General features: G+C 37.8%; 1 protein-coding gene across 1 annotated transcript; it reads left to right on the top strand.

Moving 5' to 3' along the window:
• Positions 1–3,935: 3,935 nt before the first annotated feature.
• On the top strand, positions 3,936–10,931 carry LOC125556796. The gene is made up of 3 exons (XM_048730728.1): positions 3,936–4,689; positions 8,147–8,373; positions 10,189–10,931. The coding sequence occupies exons 1-3, from the start codon at positions 4,563–4,565 to the stop codon at positions 10,846–10,848; spliced, it is 1,014 nt and encodes a 337-aa protein (XP_048586685.1). The 5' UTR covers positions 3,936–4,562; the 3' UTR covers positions 10,849–10,931.
• Positions 10,932–20,027: the final 9,096 nt, after the last annotated feature.

The raw sequence follows: 20,027 nt of genomic DNA, 5'->3' as shown, positions 1-20,027 counted from the left end.
AGGGTTAAGTTAATCGGCTTTTCAGGAACCGGCCCCTGAATACTTTTGGGCAAAAATTGAAAGAAAAACATACTAAAAACAGAAACCTTTCCCCTATATTCAGTCCCACACTGCAACTCAAGTTTAACCACCAATGGACATCATTACAGTACCGCTCTCGAACATAGGGACACTGTTCGCGAAACTTTCGCGAACAACGTTCGCGAAATTCGCGAACAGCGTTCGCGAAATTCGCGAACGACTTTCGCGAAATTCGCGAACAACGTTCGCGAAATTCGCGAACATATAGACTGTTCGCGAACACGCTGTTCGCGAACAGATGCAAAATAAACGGTTTGACGAACGGTAACGTGTGATCCAGGGCTTAATAACAGCTGGAACAGCGAGAAGCCATTTATTTGACAAAGACTTGTATTAGACAGAGAATTAGTTTGGGGAATGAATGCCGATCGCTTGATATTCCTTGAAGATTTTCGAATGTGTGTTAACTGCTAGCGAATACTTTTAAACAGCGGGAAGCTATTTATTTGACAAAGCAAAGACTTGTACTAAACACGGGAGAATTAGTTTGAGGAGGGAATGCCGATCGCTTGATATTCTTCGAAGATTGTCGAATGTGTGTTAACTGCTAGCGAATACTTTGAAAAGCGGGAAGCCATTTATTTGACAAAGCAAAGACTTGTACTAAACACGGGAGAATTAGTTTGAGGAGGGAATGCCGATCGCTTGATTTTCTTCGAAGATTTTCGAAATGTGTCAGAAAACTGCTAGCGTAGACTTAATAACAGCGGGAAGCCATTTATTTGACAAAGACATGCAATAAACACAGGAGAATTAGTTTGAGGAAGGAACGCCGGTCGATCGCTTGATATTATTCGAAGATTTTCGAAATGTGTGAAAACTGCTAGCGAAGACTTAATAACAGCGGGAAGCCATTTATTTGACAAAGACATGTAATAAACACATGAGAATTAGTTTGAGGAGGGAATGCCGATCTCTTGATATTCTTCGAAGATTGTCGTATGTGTGTTAACTGCTAGCGAAAACTTTGAAAAGCGGGAAGCCATTTATTTGACAAAGCAAAGACTTGTACTAAACACGGGAGAATTAGTTTGAGGAGGGAATGCCGATCGCTTGATTTTCTTCGAAGATTTTCGAAATGTGTGAAAACTGCTAGCGTAGACTTAATAACAACGGGAAGCCATTATTTGACAAAGACATGCAATAAACACAGGAGAATTAGTTTGAGGAAGAAACGCCGATCGATCGCTTGATATTATTCGAAGATTTTCGATTGTGTGAAAACTGCTAGCCAATCCTTTTGAACACTGGGAAGCCATTTATTTGACAAAAACTTGTATTAGACACGGGAGAATTAGTTTGAGGAAGGAATGCCGATCGCTTGATATTCTTCGAAGATTTTCGGATGTGTGAAAACTGTTAGTAGTAGTCGTTTGTGTTCGAATACATGAGTCAGCGACAACATGCTCTACTATAAATGTCTTCTTTTCGGGTTTTGTAGAATATCAAGCGATCGGCATTCCCACCTCAAACTTATTCTCCCGTGTCTAATACAAGTCTTTGTTAAAGAGATGGCTTTCCGATGTTCAAAATTCTTCGCTAGCAGTTTTCACACATTCGAAAATCTTCGAAGGATATCAAGCGATCGGCATTCCTTCTCCCGTGTTTATTACAAGTATTTGTCAAATAGAATTTTAAAATTCTTCGCTAGCAGTTTTCACACATTCGAAAATCTTCGAAGGATATCAAGCAATCGGTATTCCTTCTCCCGTGTTTATTACAAGTATTTGTCAAATAGAATTTCAAAATTCTTCGCTAGCAGTTTTCACACATTCGAAAATCTTCGAAGGATATCAAGCGATCGGCATTCCTTCTCCCGTTTTTATTATAAGTATTTGTCAAATAGAATTTCAAAATTCTTCGCTAGCAGTTTTCACACATCCGAAAATCTTCGAAGGATATCAAGCGATCGGCATTCCTTCTCCCGTGTTTATTACAAGTATTTGTCAAATAGAATTTCAAAATTCTTCGCTAGCAGTTTTCACACATTCGAAAATCTTCGAAGGATATCAAGCAATCGGTATTCCTTCTCCCGTGTTTATTACAAGTATTTGTCAAATAGAATTTCAAAATTCTCCGCTAGCAGTTTTCACACATTTGAAAATCTTCGAAGGATATCAAGCGATCGGCATTCCTTCTCCCGTGTTTATTACAAGTATTTGTCAAATAGAATTTCAAAATTCTTCGCTAGCAGTTTTCACACATTCGAAAATCTTCGAAGGATATCAAGCGATCGGCATTCCTTCTCCCGTGTTTATTACAAGTATTTGTCAAATAGAATTTCAAAATTCTCCGCTAGCAGTTTTCACACATTCGAAAATCTCCGAAGGATATCAAGCAATCGGTATTCCTTCTCCCGTGTTTATTACAAGTATTTGTCAAATAAAATTTCAAAATTCTTCGCTAGCAGTTTTCACACATTCGAAAATCTTCGAAGGATATCAAGCAATCGGCATTCCTTCTCCCGTGTTTATTACAAGTATTTGTCAAATAGAATTTCAAAATTCTTCGCTAGCAGTTTTCACACATCCGAAAATCTTCGAAGGATATCAAGCGATCGGCTTTCCTTCTCCCGTGTTTATTACAAGTATTTGTCAAATAGAATTTCAAAATTCTTCGCTAGCAGTTTTCACACATTCGAAAATCTTCGAAGGATATCAAGCGATCGGCATTCCTTCTCCCGTGTTTATTACAAGTATTTGTCAATTATAGAATTTCAAAATTCTTCGCTAGCAGTTTTCACACATTCGAAAATCTTCGAAGGATATCAAGCGATCGGCATTCCTTCCCCAAATTAATTATCCCGTGTGTAATACAAGTATTTGTTAAATAAATGGCTTCCCGCTGTTCAAAAGTATTCGCTAGCAGTTGTCACATTCGACAATCTTCGAAGAATATTAAGCGATCGACATTCCTTCCCTCTTCGAGGCAAGCTTTTCAGAATAAACTAACTAACTTTTTTGCCTGTGTCTGCCCTCGTAAATGCACGATCGAATCCTTCGCATGCTTTGGCTTTCATCCGCCATCTTTATCGTCTTTATTTCTCAAACTTGAAAGTGTCTTGTCTTGATCGTCTACAAATAATCGAACTGAAGGCATATCAGACTATAACTGAATTTGTTGTTTCTGATTTTAACGATAACCATAGCTCTCAGCTGACTTTTACACGAACAATTTATTTGAATCGCTTGCAGAACTCCTGTATGTATTTTAAGTGAGTATCAGTACTGTAAGTCTTCGGTTACACGGTACGAGTTCCCGTTTGTCAATCGGTTTGTCCCGGTCTGTTCGCGAACACTGTGTTCGCGAACATCAGCTGTTTGCGAACGTTGTTCGCGAATTTCGCGAACATATGTCCACATGTTCGAGAGCGGTACTGTAGGTCTATTGGGGCATAATAAGCAATGCTGTGCTTGTAAATATTTGCACGCTGGGGTATATTCAATAGGATAATATCTTTGTTCGAGTAAGAAAGGAATTTTCTAGCGAATGGCCTCGTGCTCTCCAATGTGGAACTTTTTGACACCCAACCTTATTGAAAAATTGTTTTCAGGCGTATTATGGGTTCCTTAGACCTGGAAATGTTTTGTTTGGCTTTGGGGAAAAAGACTTACAAAAATCAAACGACAATGGGTGAGGAGTTTGCTGACCTGGTTCAAGAGCTTCGAACGTCTCTCTATTTAGTGGCCAACGAGCCTCGTCTCAAGCTCGCTGGCCACTAAATAGAGACACGTTCGAAGCTCAGGAACCAGGGTAGGAACTTGCCCGCCTCTCTGTCAATGTGGCCTAAAAATAGCAACTGAGTTGAAATGGATATATTAGCATTAATAGTCAAATACTGTCCATCTCGCGCACTTCGATCTTCTTCAAAAAGTCAGATCAAGGTGCCTACCACTTAAACATCTAATTATGGTGACCGAGCCTTTTTTGTATGCGCGCCTAAACTTTGGAATTACATTACTTGATGTGCTTATGAAGGTCATTTATGACTTTGATGAATCCTTGAGTATCCGGGTTTGGTGATGTTTTTAGTTTGCATTTCTGATGTTTTGGAGTTGGGTCTATATTTTTACGGGATTCCTGGGGCGCTGTGGTAATGGATGTGTTAATCTAGTCACTCCTGGAGATGTTTATTTTATTTTCGTGATAGAAGGTTTTTAGAACGCCTACCATAAATACACAATCATTTATCTAATTAGTTAAAATCGTATCATGATTATGAATTTTTAAATTTGTATCCAGACATCTTCCCCTTTGAAGGATCAAACTGATGGGTAATAGCAAGAAAAAGAGGGAGCTAATAACAAAGTTTTGTCAGTCTTTGTTGGAGGTATTGTTTGGGGTACGTTAATTTTTCATTGCATACTTTAATCCAATAGAATTCACGAAAATAAATTATCAAGATAAAAGACTTTTCAGCTTGTTTTTCTTCGCGCAGCAGATGCCACGTTATTAATCAAGGGAGTTGGGCTTGTGACAGGATGGATGTGGGAAGAATTTACAATTTTCACGCATTTTATTTGCTAATCCCATGGCTGATAGTAGCATTTGGAAATGCCATATTACACATGGAGCATAGCAAACTGGGTCATTACGTCAGATTTGTTGGTAAGTAGCAATGTCGAGATAAAAAGCATTTCCTCCCATCGTTTTTGTGGCACCCAAAGGACAGTTACCTTGTAATATAAATATGAAAGGGATTTATATATATATCTATAAAGCGATATGACAACATAACACGAATTTTTCATTCCTAGAGAATTCTACGGATAAACCTTCCGGGTTTTTTTACTAGCTCAAAAACACTGATAAACACTATAAGTTGAACGGGACCTTTGAACGGGACTTTTTCAGATGTAAAGTTTCTGAAACTACATCGTCGCATTGTCGTAAATCCCAAACCTTTCTTTTCTAAACTTTCGAACAGATTTTAACAAATGTTTTGAGTTTTTTTTTTTTGGAACACACATTTTTCAGTCCTGAGATTTTAACTTGTCACAGCTGCAGCGAACAAAAAAAATTTTTTTAGGAATTTTAGGGCTTCATTCAACGTTTTCTTACTAGCTCAAAAAACTAATATCGCTTCGTCGTAGTTTTAGCTCTTCACAACCTTTTTTTCCCGAACTTTCGAACAGATTTCAACAAATGTTTTGGGAAAGGAAAAAAGCTCTGTGGTAGTAGGGTATATATTATGTGCTGTATGATTAGAGGTTTCTATCGCACATATCATAGGAATGCAGCCTATACGTACATATATTCATTTTCACGAGAAAAATATTTTTCAATTCGAAAAGCATTGTCAATTTTTTCCATCCGAAAAACACTGCGGAGCAAACTGGAGACGAATAATAATAATAATAATAATAATAATAATAATAATAATAATAATAATAATAATAACAATAACAATAACAATAACAATAACAATAACAATAACAATAACAATAACAATAACAATAACAATAACAATAACAATAATAATAATAATAATAATAATAATAATAATAATAATAATAATAATAATAATATAATAATGGTTTATTACCAGCGTATCCAATAAATCCAATAAACTTAAAGCCTTATGAGTAGCGTTACCTATTTGTCATCTATTCGATTGAATTTCGGGTCGGATAAGTCTAGAATATTTTTCGGAAAATAACCACTAAGCAGTTTTTATGTAAGCAACAGAATGTTATCTTAATGTTAATGATTCTCTCTTTTGATACATAAAAGGAGAAATAATTTCATTGATCTAAAAATTGTACAAACAGTACATAGCAGGTGGAAGACTTGCTTAATGAAATGGTTTTTATTGATTAAAAGTATTCACCGTTACAGTTTCCATGTAGCAAAATTGTTACAATTATATTTGGTAATTTTGAAAAATTGAGGAATTTTCTGAAATGAAATTATGTTTGAAAAAAAAGGAAAAGAGAAAATAGAACATTAGAACAAAAACCATCTTTGGATATCTCTTCTTTAATAAGTACCCTCAGCTTTTCATCATAATGTGAATATAGGCGGGGGGGGGGGGGGGGGGGGCTAGAAATTGTTTGTTGAGGGTGCACAGGGAGCCCAAACCGTGCATGACAACTAAATCTATTATTTGGACTAAAATATTTGATATTCTTTGTTTTTCAACTTGTACCTAGTAGAAAATTTATCTATGGTCTTATCTTATCACAGTAACAAAGACTTTTCAAAATATTCATGCTGGATTTATTTTATTTGGTGCTTTTTTGCCGATTAAATCGGGTAATTTTCAAGTTGTGTCGAGTTGAGAGTTTTGATCACTGAGGAAACCATTTCACTACCCGGCAAGAAGAAAGCCAATCACGGCTAACATCATTTTATGGGATTTCCTACCAGCCAATCGGGTTTCTTTTCTGTCAAACGATTTGACATTTAGCTGTCACCGTCTAAAAATGTAAACAACTTTGCGAAGGTATGGAAGTTTTGCTAAAAAATGAGACATTTTAAACTTGTTCTTTGTCCTTGTTTCGAAAAGTGCCGATGCCAACTGGGGTACCAGTTTTCTACACAAATCGGCAAATCTAGGTTTTTTTTATTTTATTGAAATTCAGTAATTATTTAGCCAGTCTATTCATGAGTTACTTGTTGGATAAACCAAAGAGCCAAAAAAAAAAAATAGACAGCGAAATAAAGCAAAGATAGCTCGAGAGACGGTAAGTTAATTTTATTGTAAGTGAAGTTATCCGATACTTAAATATGTGTTTTGTCGTTGGGAGTAAACGACCGCGGTGAAGTTAGCAACTAATTAAGCAGCTAATTCAAGTAGTAAAGTTAGCAGCGAATTCAGCAACCAATTCGAATCAAAGTTATAATAAAGTCCTGATTTAACCAAATCTCACCAAATCAAACACTTAAATCTTATGTATTATGATTGTTTAGTGAACTACCGACCATTGTACAATTTCGTGGCTTTTCAGATTTTATGCAAATTACGTGAAATTGGTTATTCATATAAAACTGCTAAATTGGTTATAGTTTGTTGTTTCTTGGGCTTCTTGTGTACAAAGAAAGGGAATGAGATGATAAAGAGTAAAAATCTTTTAAAGGATAAAGAGAATAGTCTTTTTTCTCTTAAAATCGAATACAGAAAGAGTTTAATATCCACTCTGCTATTATTGACCTCGAAAGAATAAATTTAGTGGAGTCAAAGCAACATCTTTATATCGCTAGTGTGCAGTTCAATGTTTCGCTTGAGTCCAAACAGTTTGCAAGCTTCAAAGCCAAAACATTTCTTCAGTCCCAACACTCTACTCGGTCGTCTGGAAAGTACGGTGGCCCATATCTGTCACGGCGAAAAAAAAAATAGCTCAAGGAGAAAAGAAATAGCTCACGAAGAAAAGAAATAGCTCACCGAGACAAGAAAAACCCCAAGGAAAAAAGAAATGACTCACGGCGAAAAGAAATATAACTCACAAAGAAAAACAGAAAACCGGTAATTACCGGGCCCGTAAGTTTTAACGGGAAAGTTTTTACGGCTTCCCGATAAGCAAATTATAATTTTCTTAAAAATCTTAGCGTCTTGGGTCTTAGCTTGTTCTTGTTTCTGTGTAGTCACTCACTTCTGGGAAGTCTTCAGGTCGTCTCAATAATTATTATTCTGTTCTATATACATTTTCCCTAAAGCTGTCTGAAGTTTACAGAAGTGTAGGGAAAAAGCAACCGAGTGAGTGCTTCTTTTCAGATAAATTATTTCCCCGTTATAGTTTTACGCACGTCCTGACTCTCGCGCCAAAAAAACAGACACCAGACACGGGAAAATCCACAGGTATCCCATCGTGACCACGGGAACTTCATCGTATAGTTATACACCACTTTCCTATGACTATTGGGCTTCGCAGGGGCTCCGCTAAAATGTTTGGAGGAGGGGGGAATACAGAAACATTAATAATTTTTTTAGGGGGGGGGCATGGCCCGCCCTCTGCTATGGCCCTGATAGTGGAGGCCTCACTAGGCCAGCATCTGGCGCTCTTTACACCGAGCTGTAGGATGACGCCACCCTTGAAATGGACGATTTTCTCTTTGTTTTAAACAGATAAGCGACTAAACGAATCAATCATAGCCACGCATCACGTGATGTGTCACATGGACTGCGCTATGCTCTGCACCAGTCACCCGCGATGCCTCTCGTTCAACCACGGAACCGTACCAGGTGGCCAAGATGTTTGTGAACTCTTGTCCTCCGATGGGTACAGCCATGGAGCGTTAAACAGACTGCAGGAAAACTCTTCCTTTTCCTTTTATAGGGAGAACGAAGCCATGGTAAGTAATAGCCATCCTTAACCTAATGCAGGGAGAACCGGCATGGTAAGAAAAAGTCATCCTTTACCCTCTGCAGGGAGAACGAAGCCATGGTAAGTAACAGTCACCCATTACATAGAGAACGAAGCCACGGTAAGTAACAGTCATCCTTTACCCTTTACATAGAGAACGAAGCCATGATAAGTAACAGTCATCCTTTACCCTTTACATAGAGAACGAAGCCACGGTAAGTAACAGTCATCCTTTACCCTTTACATAGAGAACGAAGCTATGGTAAGTAACAGTCATCCTTTACCCTCTGCAGGGAGAACGAAGCCACGGTAAGTAACAGTCATCCTTTACCCTTTACATAGTGAACGAAGCCATGGTAAGTAACAGTCATCCTTTACCCTTTACAGAGAGAACGAAGCCACGGTAAGTAACAGTCATCCTTTACCCTTTACATAGAGAACGAAGCCATGGTAAGTAACAGTCACCCTTTACATAGAGAACGAAGCCACGGTAAGTAACAGTCATCCTTTACCCTTTACATAGAGAACGAAGCCATGATAAGTAACAGTCATCCTTTACCCTTTACATAGTGAACGAAGCCATGGTAAGTAACAGTCATCCTTTACCCTCTACTGGGAGAACGAAGCCATGATAAGTAACAGTCACCCTTTACCCTTTACATAGAGAACGAAGCCACAGTAAGTAACAGTCATCCTTTACCCTTTACATAGAGAACGAAGCCATTGTAAGTAACAGTCATCCTTTACCCTCTACAGGGAAAACGAAGCCACGGTAAGTAACAGTCATCCTTTACCCTTTACATAGAGAACGAAGCCACGGTAAGTAACAGTCATCCTTTACCCTTTACATAGAGAACGAAGCCACGGTAAGTAACAGTCATCCTTTACCCTTTACATAGAGAACGAAGCCATGGTAAGTAATAGTCATCCTTTACCCTTTACATAGAGAACGAAGCCATGGTAAGTAACAGTCACCCTTTACCCTTTACATAGAGAACGAAGCCACGGTAAGTAACAGTCACCCTTTACATAGAGAACGAAGCCATGGTAAGTAACAGTCATCCTTTACCCTTTACATAGAGAACGAAGCCATGGTAAGTAACAGTCATCCTTTACCCTTTACATAGAGAACGAAGCCATGGTAAGTAACAGTCATCCTTTACCCTTTACATAGAGAACGAAGCCATGGTAAGTAACAGTCATCCTTTACCCTTTACATAGTGAACGAAGCCATGGTAAGTAACAGTCATCCTTTACCCTTTACATAGTGAACGAGGACCGCGGTAAGTAACAGTCATCCTTTACCCTCTACAGAGAGAACGAAGCCATGGTAAGTAACAGTCATCCTTTACCCTCTACAGGGAAAAAGAAGCCATGGTAAGTTATAGTCATCACCAAAACCTACCACAAGGTACATAAGTCGGGATCGAAGCAATTTTTTAACCCTAAGAGATAACACTGCCGTTAGTTGCAGACGGTACATAAGCTTCAGGCGATTCGAACTACTAACGATCGTTGAACACACCTTAAAAGACAGCTTTAATATTATACCGTAAAACATAGGTCGATTACCCATGTCTACTTTTATGGAGAGTTCCTCTCCTTTGCATATTATTAACGTATATTGGGCAACGTTTTCATTAACAGTGCTGTGAATACATACTGTGACTCGCACGCATAACTGTAAGCTTTGTGAAGTATTCCTTATCTTCATACTGACGGGATATATTAGTCACGTGTGAAACGTATGAAACGCTAAAATTATTAAAAAAAACACGTCACATTGTTCATTTTCAATCAACAGGAAAGTCGGAGTTGCCTGGATTATCTAAAGCGAGGGAGAACAGAAGACGGAATTTATCTCATCCATACTCCAGGGGTGGGACATCTGCACGAAGTCTTCTGTGACTTCTCCACTGAACCAGGGTGGGCGTGGACACTGCTCGTATCCTTCGCACGGAAGCATCGAAACAAAGACGCCTTTTGCACAGTGGGGTACACGCTAGACAGTCCATCAAACGAAGAGACACCGAATCTGGAAGACTTCAGATTCTCAAAGCAACGCATGACAGCTATACGCGACCACTCGACGCACCTCCGAGCCACCACCAATTACAAACCAGGGAGCGCCCTGTCGTACAGAGACTACATCCGCGGAAAGATTTCCAACCTCGATTTGACCAGTTTTACAGGAGCAGATTATTGTAAGAAGGTAGATTTTATCAGTATTCGCGGTATTGAGGGGCGCGATATTCTGGTTTCTTTCTGGCAATTTCTAAGAAAACCACTACACATTGACCCGTATTTTGCAACCTGCCCTTTTAATGCAAAACAAGGAAGTCAGTATGATGAGAATAACTTTGGCAATTATTGTCCTGATGGAGAAATGAGTACAGGGTTCAGTGGGTCGGCGACGGAGGAAAGTACCACCCAGTGGTGGTTTGGGGGCAATGCTTATCATTAAATGACCATTTGAAGCCCGTAACTAAGGGGGTGGTAGTGAGGGAGGGGGAATGCTTATCATTAAATGGCCATTGTTAAGCCCGTAACTAAGGGGGTGGTAGTGAGGGAGGGGGAATGCGTATCATTAAATGACCATGTTGAAGCCTGTAACTAAGGGGGTGGTAGTGTGGGAGGGGGAATGCTTATCATTAAATGGCCATTTTTAAGCCCGTAACTAAGGGGGTGGTAGTGTGGGAGGGGAATGCGTATCATTAAATGACCATGTTGAAGCCCGTAACTAAGGGGGTGGTAGTGTGGGAGGGGAAATGCTTATAATTAAATAGCCATTTTAAGGGCCGTAACTAAGGGGGTGGTAGTGTGGGAGGAGAATGCTTATCATTAAATGACGATTTTAAAGCCCGTAACTAAGGGGGTGGTAATGTGGGAGGGGGAATGCGTATCATTAAATGGCCATTTTTAAGCCCGTAACTAAGGGGTGATAGTGAGGGAGAGGAATGCTTATCATTAAATAGCCATTTTTAAGCCCGTAACTAAGGGGGTGGTAGTGAGGGAGAGGAATGCTTATCATTAAATAGCCATTTTTAAGCCCGTAACTAAGGGGGTGGTAGTGTGGGAGGAGAATGCTTATCATTAAATGACGATTTTAAAGCCCGTAACTAAGGGGGTGGTAGTGTGGGAGGGGAAATGCTTATCATTAAGTAGCCATTGTTAAGCCCGTAACTAAGGGGTGATAGTGAGGGAGAGGAATGCTTATCATTAAATAGCCATTTTTAAGCCCGTAACTAAGGGGGTGGTAGTGAGGGAGAGGAATGCTTATCATTAAATGACCATTTTGAAGCCCGCAACTAAGGGGGTGGTAGTGTGGGAGGGGAAATGCTTATAATTAAATAGCCATTTTAAGGCCCGTTACTAAGGGGGTGGTGGTGAGGGAGGGGGTGCTGTACACAGGGAAACAAAGAGGTCCGTTTTTGAGAGCATGGACTGGGCAAGATACCTAAAGAAAAAAAGAAAAAATCTGTACTTTTCTAGCTTGTTGTTAGTGGACATGTTTGGATATTTTTAGTAAATCAAACACGAGTTAGTAGCAAGCCTACTTCCTATGTTATGCTTGAAATAGGTGTATGCACTTTAAGGCCTTTAAAGAAACTTTGAATAAACGGCACTGATCTACGTGTGATTTTTTCTCAACTTTTGTTGTTGTATTTATTTTTTTAACTAGAATAGCAATGAGAATAGCAATGAGAATAGCAATGAGAATAGCAGGGTTGTTAGAATGTATTTACCGAGTGCCCTTCCAACAGTCTTAATTATTCTTTGCAAAATATAGAATTTATGTCAAACTCAGTTTTGCACATACAATCTCTCTTATAGATCTTCCAAACTTAATGTGAGACTGGTGGTCTACCTGTGTTCAAATCTAAAAAAAAACTAGTCTGTGAAGATGTGATGGACGGTGTGCCCTTATATGTACTACCTGTGTTTTTCGCCCCCTAGTGATGGGCTACCTGTGTTTTGCACCTCTTGTGATGGGCTAGCTGTGTTTTTTGCCCCCTAGTGATGGGCTAGCTGTGTTGTGCCCCCCTAGTGATGGGCTACCTGTGTTTTTCGCCCCCTAATGATGGGCTAGCTGTGTTGTGCACCCCTAGTGTTGGGCTACCTGTGCTGTGCCCCCCTAGTGATGTGCTCCCTGTGTTGTATGCCCCTAGTGTTATCGTGAAAAAAGCACGTAGAAAATGTAATTTTGCCACCATTTCATAACACTTTACAACAATCACAGTTCAGGAGAACTCCTGTTTATTTTGGATATGTAGCCAGCAAGCAGTAATCACTACTGCTGAATGACCATTACAATGCAAAACAATCTGACAAGCAGTAAACACTGCTGAATGTCCAATACGATTACAATCTGAAAAAGTGAAATATTATAATCACCTTATTTATATTTACAAGAAGTTAATACTGAGCCGGACACGTAAACCAGAGGTAAAAACCCTGTGGGAAAAACTCTGTACCAAAAAATTAGCAAAAGTTAATATGGCTTAAACGCTAGAGTGACACTAGCACGTTATGTCCCCCCTTATATACTCGTACCTATACATCACTCTCTTCATAAATCCACGTGTTATTCACATGCCGTCGAAATAAACTTTTCTGCCTTTATCATTACATTCCATCGGCACAAATGTATTAAATTTGCGATTCAAATATAAGAGCTTGATTAGTACCCGTTAGCTAGTTGAGTTTGACTTCACTGAATGTGTCGCCTATGTGAGACTCATCTCCAGTTATCGATGACTAGTATAGAACACAAAGTACAAAAATGTAGTCAATATTGATGACATATGAAGCCTAATATATAGATTTAGGCACTGCCTAAAAGCGAGGCCAGCTTTATTTGCCACTCTAAACTAGGGTTTTGTCCCCATCCCAACACCCCCCCCCCTCTCCCCAACCACTAAAAAGACTAAACCTTAGCGAGAGACACACCCAGGGATATAACAACAGGATTCTACACTTTGACTATGTTCCATGTTTCCCATCTCCTAAAATGAGCCCTATCTATAATACACAAAAATGCATGGCTTATTACTTTTACCTTTTTTATTATTATAAAATTATTCTCTCCCAATCCCCCTAGAAAATACCGTGAACAATGACACCATTAGTAGTTTTTATTGTCAGTACCCAAGGATACTATTTGCATTAAAAGAGAGATTTGTGCTCTTTATGTAGAGTTAAACTTGATAGACACCTGATACCGAAAAATATATTTATATTTGCCATATAATAAGATCTTAAAACTAATAAATTTATGTTAGTCTTGTTTTATTTATTGAGTATACTTCAGAGAATCTACAAAAAAATAATTCTTTGGGTTCAGGACCCTCAAAAAAAGGTTTATATGTGATCCTTGAATAAATAAGAGATGAGTTGATATTATATTTTGTCTTATCAAGTTTGTAAGTGGGACTATCCTGAAATAAAAATATCATGACTGAGTTTACACAGTCAATACTATAGCAGATAGTGCATAATTTAAGGTATTTTAAGCAAGGGAGAATGTTAGGCTATAGACATGGTGGTATGGGCCGAGGTGTGCTATGGGTGGCTGGTTGTACTTGGTAATAGACGAAGTAGTATGGCTGGTTGGCTGGTTGCTGGCAGGTAATAGATAAAGTAGTATGACTATAGATTTACAAAGAGTGGGATATTACAGACAATTTCATATTCTTTTTTGCACTCGTTACAAATCTATAATCAAACTAAAGGGCCCAAATCTATAATCAAACTAGAGAGCCCAAAATTACATACCCCATAACACTAAGGTTGAAAACTCTCAAACTATACCTGATCCTCAATTCCTAATCCTTTTTATACATTTTTACCAATTAACTCATTAGATACTAAAAACAAATTTTTGATAAATAAAATACTTTTTCTCTTATCCATCTTCCATCTCTAGCAAACATCCATATATTTTGAAATCCTTTTTATACATTTTTACCAATTAACTCATTAGATACTAAAAACAAATTTTGATAAATGAAATCCTTTTCTCTTAATCCATCTTTCATCTCTAGCAAACATCCATATATTTTGAAATACATTATTACTACATATGAGTAACTCTCTTGAACGATCTACATCTACATCTACATTGTTAATCCACAAAGGGGTTACCATCACTGTGGATATAAATTAATTGTATAAATAAATACATTAATTAATTAATTAACTAAAATAAAAAAAATAAAAAAAAATTAAAAAATAAATAAATAAAAAATTAAATAATAATAGAAATAATAATAATAATAATAATAATAATAATAATAAATAAAAAATAAATAATAATACAAATAATAATAAGGCAGAATAAAAATAATAATAAGGCAGAATAAAAAAAAGATTAAATAAAGTAAAAAGATAAAAACCGTTTATTATTGGTATTAATATAATTTTATTGATTTAATTTAATTTTATTCGTTCTCTAAAAATATCTGCACTAGTGGAATGCAGGGTAAGGCGGGGCAGCTTGTTCCATTCTTTTATTGTCCTACAGAAAAACGAGTTCTTATAAGCTTCTGTTCTTGGACATAACTCAATAAATTTATCTGGATGAGAGCTGCGTAATTGGCGGGTGCGTCTATCAATATTGTCTGGTATCTCAAGTGCTAATTTTTTGTTAACAGCCTTGTAAAATAATGTAAGCCTGGCATCCTGGCGCCTTTTAGAGAGAGGGGGCCACTCCAAATCGTTTAGGATGTTTGTGACTGTGCCAGGAGTCCTATCCCAGCAATTTTTAACAAAACAACCCGCCCTCCTTTGAACCTTCTCAATCTGTTTGACGTGTTTCTTCAACCATGGATCCCAGGCAGAGCTGGCATACTCTAAGTGTGGAAGAACGAGCGATTTATAAGCAGCTTCCTTAATGTTCTCTGGGCAGTTGCTTAGGTTGCGCCTAAGAAAACCTAAGGTCTGGTTGGCTTTGGACACTTTGTTGTTTATATGCCAGCTCCAGTCAAGTGTGTTCGAGAGCTCGACGCCTAGGTATGGATGGTGTTCAACTGGTTTAAGGATGTGGTTCATCAATGTGTAGTTAAATACTATAGGTTCCCTATTTCTCGTGACTCTCATGACAAAACATTTTGTTGGGTTAAAGGACATGAGCCATTTCTCTGCCCATTTCTCGATGGAGGTAAGATAAGACTGGAGCTGATGTGCGTCAGAAGTTGCCTCGATGACACTGTATAAAAGAGTATCATCAGCAAACAATCTTATGGTAGAAGATTTACAATCATTGCCGATGTCATTTATGTAGAGTAAAAAACATCAGTGGGCCGAGAACGGTCCCCTGGGGCACACCAGATGACACACTTATAGGGGCAGATGAGACTCCATCAACAAGAACGGATTGTTCCCTATGTGTTAACCAGGTTGTGAGCCAGGTCTTTAGGAGACCCCGAATTCCATAAAAATCCAGCTTGGAAATAAGCCGCTGGTGGGGAACAATATCAAAGGCTTTACTAAAATCCATGATGATCAGATCAGTTTGTCTGCCGAGATCTAGAGCTTTCCCCACATCCTCTAGGGTGGTTATTAATTGTGTTTCACAGGAAAAGAACCTGCGAAAACCATGTTGGAACTTGACGAGGATATTATGGGTATCAAGATGATTCATTATGTCATGGAAAATAATGTGCTCAAGTATTTTACAAGGTACAGCAGTCAGTGAAATAGGACGGTAGTTGGAAGGGATATTCTTATTTCCCTTTTTGAACACTGGGGTCACATTTGCACTGAGCCAGTCATTCGGGAGAGTACCGGTCTCTAAAGATTGTGTGAACAAGAACGTCAGAGCTGGGGCGATTTCATGGGCAGCTTCTTTTAAAATTTTACAGGGGATTAAATCAGGGCCATTAGCTTTCTTCGGGTTAACATTTTGAAGTAGTTTGATAACACCGTCTATAGATATTAAAGTAGACGGTATAGTCGGATAAGGACTTGGTCCAAGTGTAGGTATAGAACTATTATTTTCATGAGTAAAAACGGACTGGAACTGTGAACTCAGAGCACGTGCCTTACCAAGACTGTCACTGACTAATTCACCCTTATCATCGCGTAGGGGAGCAACACCAACATCATGGGTCTTTTTGGACTTGATGTACGTCCAGAACCGTTTGGTTATGGTATGGTTCGCTGTTTCACTACCCTCTGGGACTGTTAAGAGCTGGGACACATACTCGCTGTGTGCCTTAGCGAGATTTTTCTTTACGAGTTTACGCAAGTCTTTAAATTTTTTCCAGGCAGCATGGTTGTTACAGTGTTTGGCATGGTTATATAGACGTTGCTTTTTTCGGATTAACCTTTTAATGGAACTAGTGATCCATGGCAAGTTCCATCTACCACGATCACTGATCTGATTCACGATGCTCATGAATAAGTAAAAGCTAATCAGCCATGAATAGGGCCAAGCCATTGAACAAATCCATAGAACAATTTACAAGAAAAAAAAAACAACCTTTTATTTACCCCTAGGCTTACATACATTCTTTTTTTAAAGAATAAATATTTAAAGGGTACTGGCATCTTCTCTATGTTCTTTTGTCTGTATATATGTATTTTAGAGAATTTGAATGGCTTAATGTTAAATTTATTGGATTCACACTAATGTAAAAGTCTTTACACGGTACCAATAAACTAATCTGTCTGTCTGTCTGTCTGTCTGTCTGTCTGTCTGTCTGTCTGTCTGTCTGTCTGTCTGTCTGTCTGTCTGTCTGTCTGTCTGTCTGTCTGTCTGTCTGTCTGTCTGTCTGTCTGTCTGTTAATAATTTTGTTGACAGTTAAGGCTTTTATTAATTCAGATTTTAGGGAAGTATCAACTCCGCAAGAGCATATTATGTTGGCTATAGGAAAGGAATGCGGGTTGATTGAATATAATAACACTAAACAATAAAAGAATATGAAAAAACATTAATTTACATTTGCTTTCAGCCAGCCTACATAATGAATCTGGGTTAATTCCTTGCTTTAACCACCTGAGAAAAAAAAATATATCCTTGTCATTTCATATCTATACCAGCTATAAAGATATCCTTGCATTTCATAGCTATACCAGCTGTATTATTTCATGTACATAGGCAAGCACTTTTTATATAATAACAGCTTTGTATAAAAGAGACAAGAAAACAAAAACGAATTAATAGGTACCAAAGTAAAAAAAAAGAGAAATTAAATCTCAATTAGGATTTTTTTTATAGAGAAGTGATAGAAACACATTTTAGAGCATAAGTATCTTGAAAATAAGATGAAAACTAGAGAGAATGAAGTACTTTAGATATATTAAACTACTGATTGCGAATATGTTGTTATCTCGAAAACATTCGTTTGTTTCTTAATGTAAATAGCCGGATATAGTTCTCAATGGATTTGCCAAACAGGACATCATTTCTCCAATGCAACTGAGCATTTTTAGCCGCTAAACTCCTCCTTACCTTAGCAATATAAGGCTTTACTTGAAAAAGGAAGACTTTTGAGTAGTTTTTCACGATTCACACAGACATTAACAGACATAGAAAGCCAATAAATTGCTTGCAACCAATCAGCGTTCGAAGATTTTCTTTTTTAGCTAATCAAAATTACGGTGGAAGTGGGTGATAAATCAATGACAAGCGGGCAAAATCAAAAGTTGTGTTCACAATGTGAAGCTACGGCCATAAAACATTTTATTTTGGTGACAACTTTCACATTAATATTTAAGCGAAACACTTGACAAATATAAGAAAATATAACGGAAACTGCTGATTTAATTTGTACGGTCTCTTACATTGAATTCAAATTATCGTGCGGAACAAACTTGTGTTTTCTTCTTGCCGATGAGGTATTCTCTTGTTAAATAATAATGTAATAACATTACCTTTCTATTTTGAATTTGCTTCGTGACATCTTAATGAGAATAGTAATGTAGAGCCTCTTTATAGTCCTCTGCTGCTACAATTGAAGAAGAACCCGACGGGAGGCAAACAAGCTCATAGCTTCGGCTGCACGGAGGATCTGTAAGATTTCAAGATTAAGTTTAAAGTCAAACAAGCCAAACGTTCTGGCCACCAGCGTTAAAGCCTAACAGGCTAATACATAGAACTCCTACTAGTAATAGCGTAACAAGTAAGTCCATATACAAAATCAACAGTTTTAATGTCTGAATACTTTGCTTATTTTTGTGATGGATTCGACTAGTCGTATAAATTCGCTCTCGGAGCTTCCATTTTTCACCTTGGACTCCCAGGAGTTTCTTAAGATTACTGGTGGGTGGGTACATCGATCACATCAAATCCTTATTGATAATATAGATTTATTTAAAGATATCATTGTCAGCCCAGAAAACGAAAGGGAGACTCACGATAGCCTATACAATGAGAACATAGAATCGCAATATTATTCAATCAAACGCTCTGGAAATCTCTTCCATGCAAACAAGCACTGCGGCTTTTCTATGATCCATCTGAATATGCGCAGCCTATCGGCGAACTTAACGTCGTTAGAAGATGTTCTTTTGACTGTTAAAAGTGCTCCGGACATAATTGCGATTTCAGAAACAAAACTTACAGATAATAATGCTTATAACATTAATATTCCAGGTTATGTTTTTGTGAATACAAACTCACCGGCTCATGCAGGCGGAGTCGGGATTTACATATCGCATGAATTAGATTTCATTAGAAGGCGTGATTTAGAAATAGCTGAGGGCGACATTGAATCTTGTTGGATTAAAATAACAAGGGCCAAACAAAAGAACGTTTTCATTGGCCTCCTTTATAGACATCCATTGTATGATTGTGAAAACGTTCATAATATGCTGCAAGAGATTTTAGATAACTCCAACAAAAGGGGTAAAGAGACTTTTGTTCTAAGCGATGCGAACATAGACCTTTTACACTACAATAGAGACACACAAACAACAGATTATTTAGATATGCTATTTGATTTGGGTTTCATGCCATTGATCACGAAGCCCACAAGAATTACCGATCACAGCGCAACCCTTATCGACCATATTTATACCAATGTACCGCAAAAAATTGCTAAGGCGGGGATATGTTTAGTAGGTATCACTGATCATTTGCCTGTTTTTTGTACAGTCACAAATAAACTTCCCTTTCGTAAAGACAATAAGTACTTCCGTGATTTCTCGCATTTTGACAATGACTTGTTTATAAGCAATCTTGGGTTAATTGATTTTCAACAATTTGTAACTGACGATGTTAATGATAGCATTAATAAAGTAATCAGTGCGCTGCAATCTCTAACGGATAAACATGCACCGTTACGTAAACGAACCAATAAACAAATTAAACAGCAAGCAAAACCATGGCTTACTAAGGCAGTACTTAATTCGATAAAACAAAGACAAAAACTTTTCATAACGCACTTTCTCAGTAACGATTCGAGTAAAGTTAGATTCTATAAAATCTACAACAACAAATGAAATCGTGTAAAAGAGGCTGCCAAAAAAGTGTACTTTGAGAATCAATTTAAATTGAATAGTGGCAACCTCAAAACAACTTGGAAATTAATAGGTTTACTGATAAACCGGAAAAATAGTACCAGTCTACCGCCAATTACGAAATTAATCTATTACAACAAGTGTTATACTGACAAAGCCAGTATTGCACACCACTTAAA

This window comes from Nematostella vectensis, chromosome 7, assembly GCF_932526225.1.
Source record: "Nematostella vectensis chromosome 7, jaNemVect1.1, whole genome shotgun sequence".
NCBI lineage: Eukaryota > Metazoa > Cnidaria > Anthozoa > Actiniaria > Edwardsiidae > Nematostella > Nematostella vectensis.
The sequence above is the reverse complement of the archived record's forward strand: the minus strand, read 5'-3'. Positions and strand labels throughout refer to the sequence as shown.

Bases quoted from the DNA above. Each gene is read 5' to 3' on its own strand.
- LOC125556796 (XM_048730728.1), top strand. From the start codon at position 4,563: ATGGATGTGGGAAGAATTTACAATTTTCACGCATTTTATTTGCTAATC. The intron at 4,690-8,146 runs GTAAGTAGCAAT...TGTTTTAAACAG, and splicing joins TCATTACGTCAGATTTGTTG to ATAAGCGACTAAACGAATCA. The intron at 8,374-10,188 runs GTAAGTAATAGC...TTCAATCAACAG, and splicing joins ATAGGGAGAACGAAGCCATG to GAAAGTCGGAGTTGCCTGGA.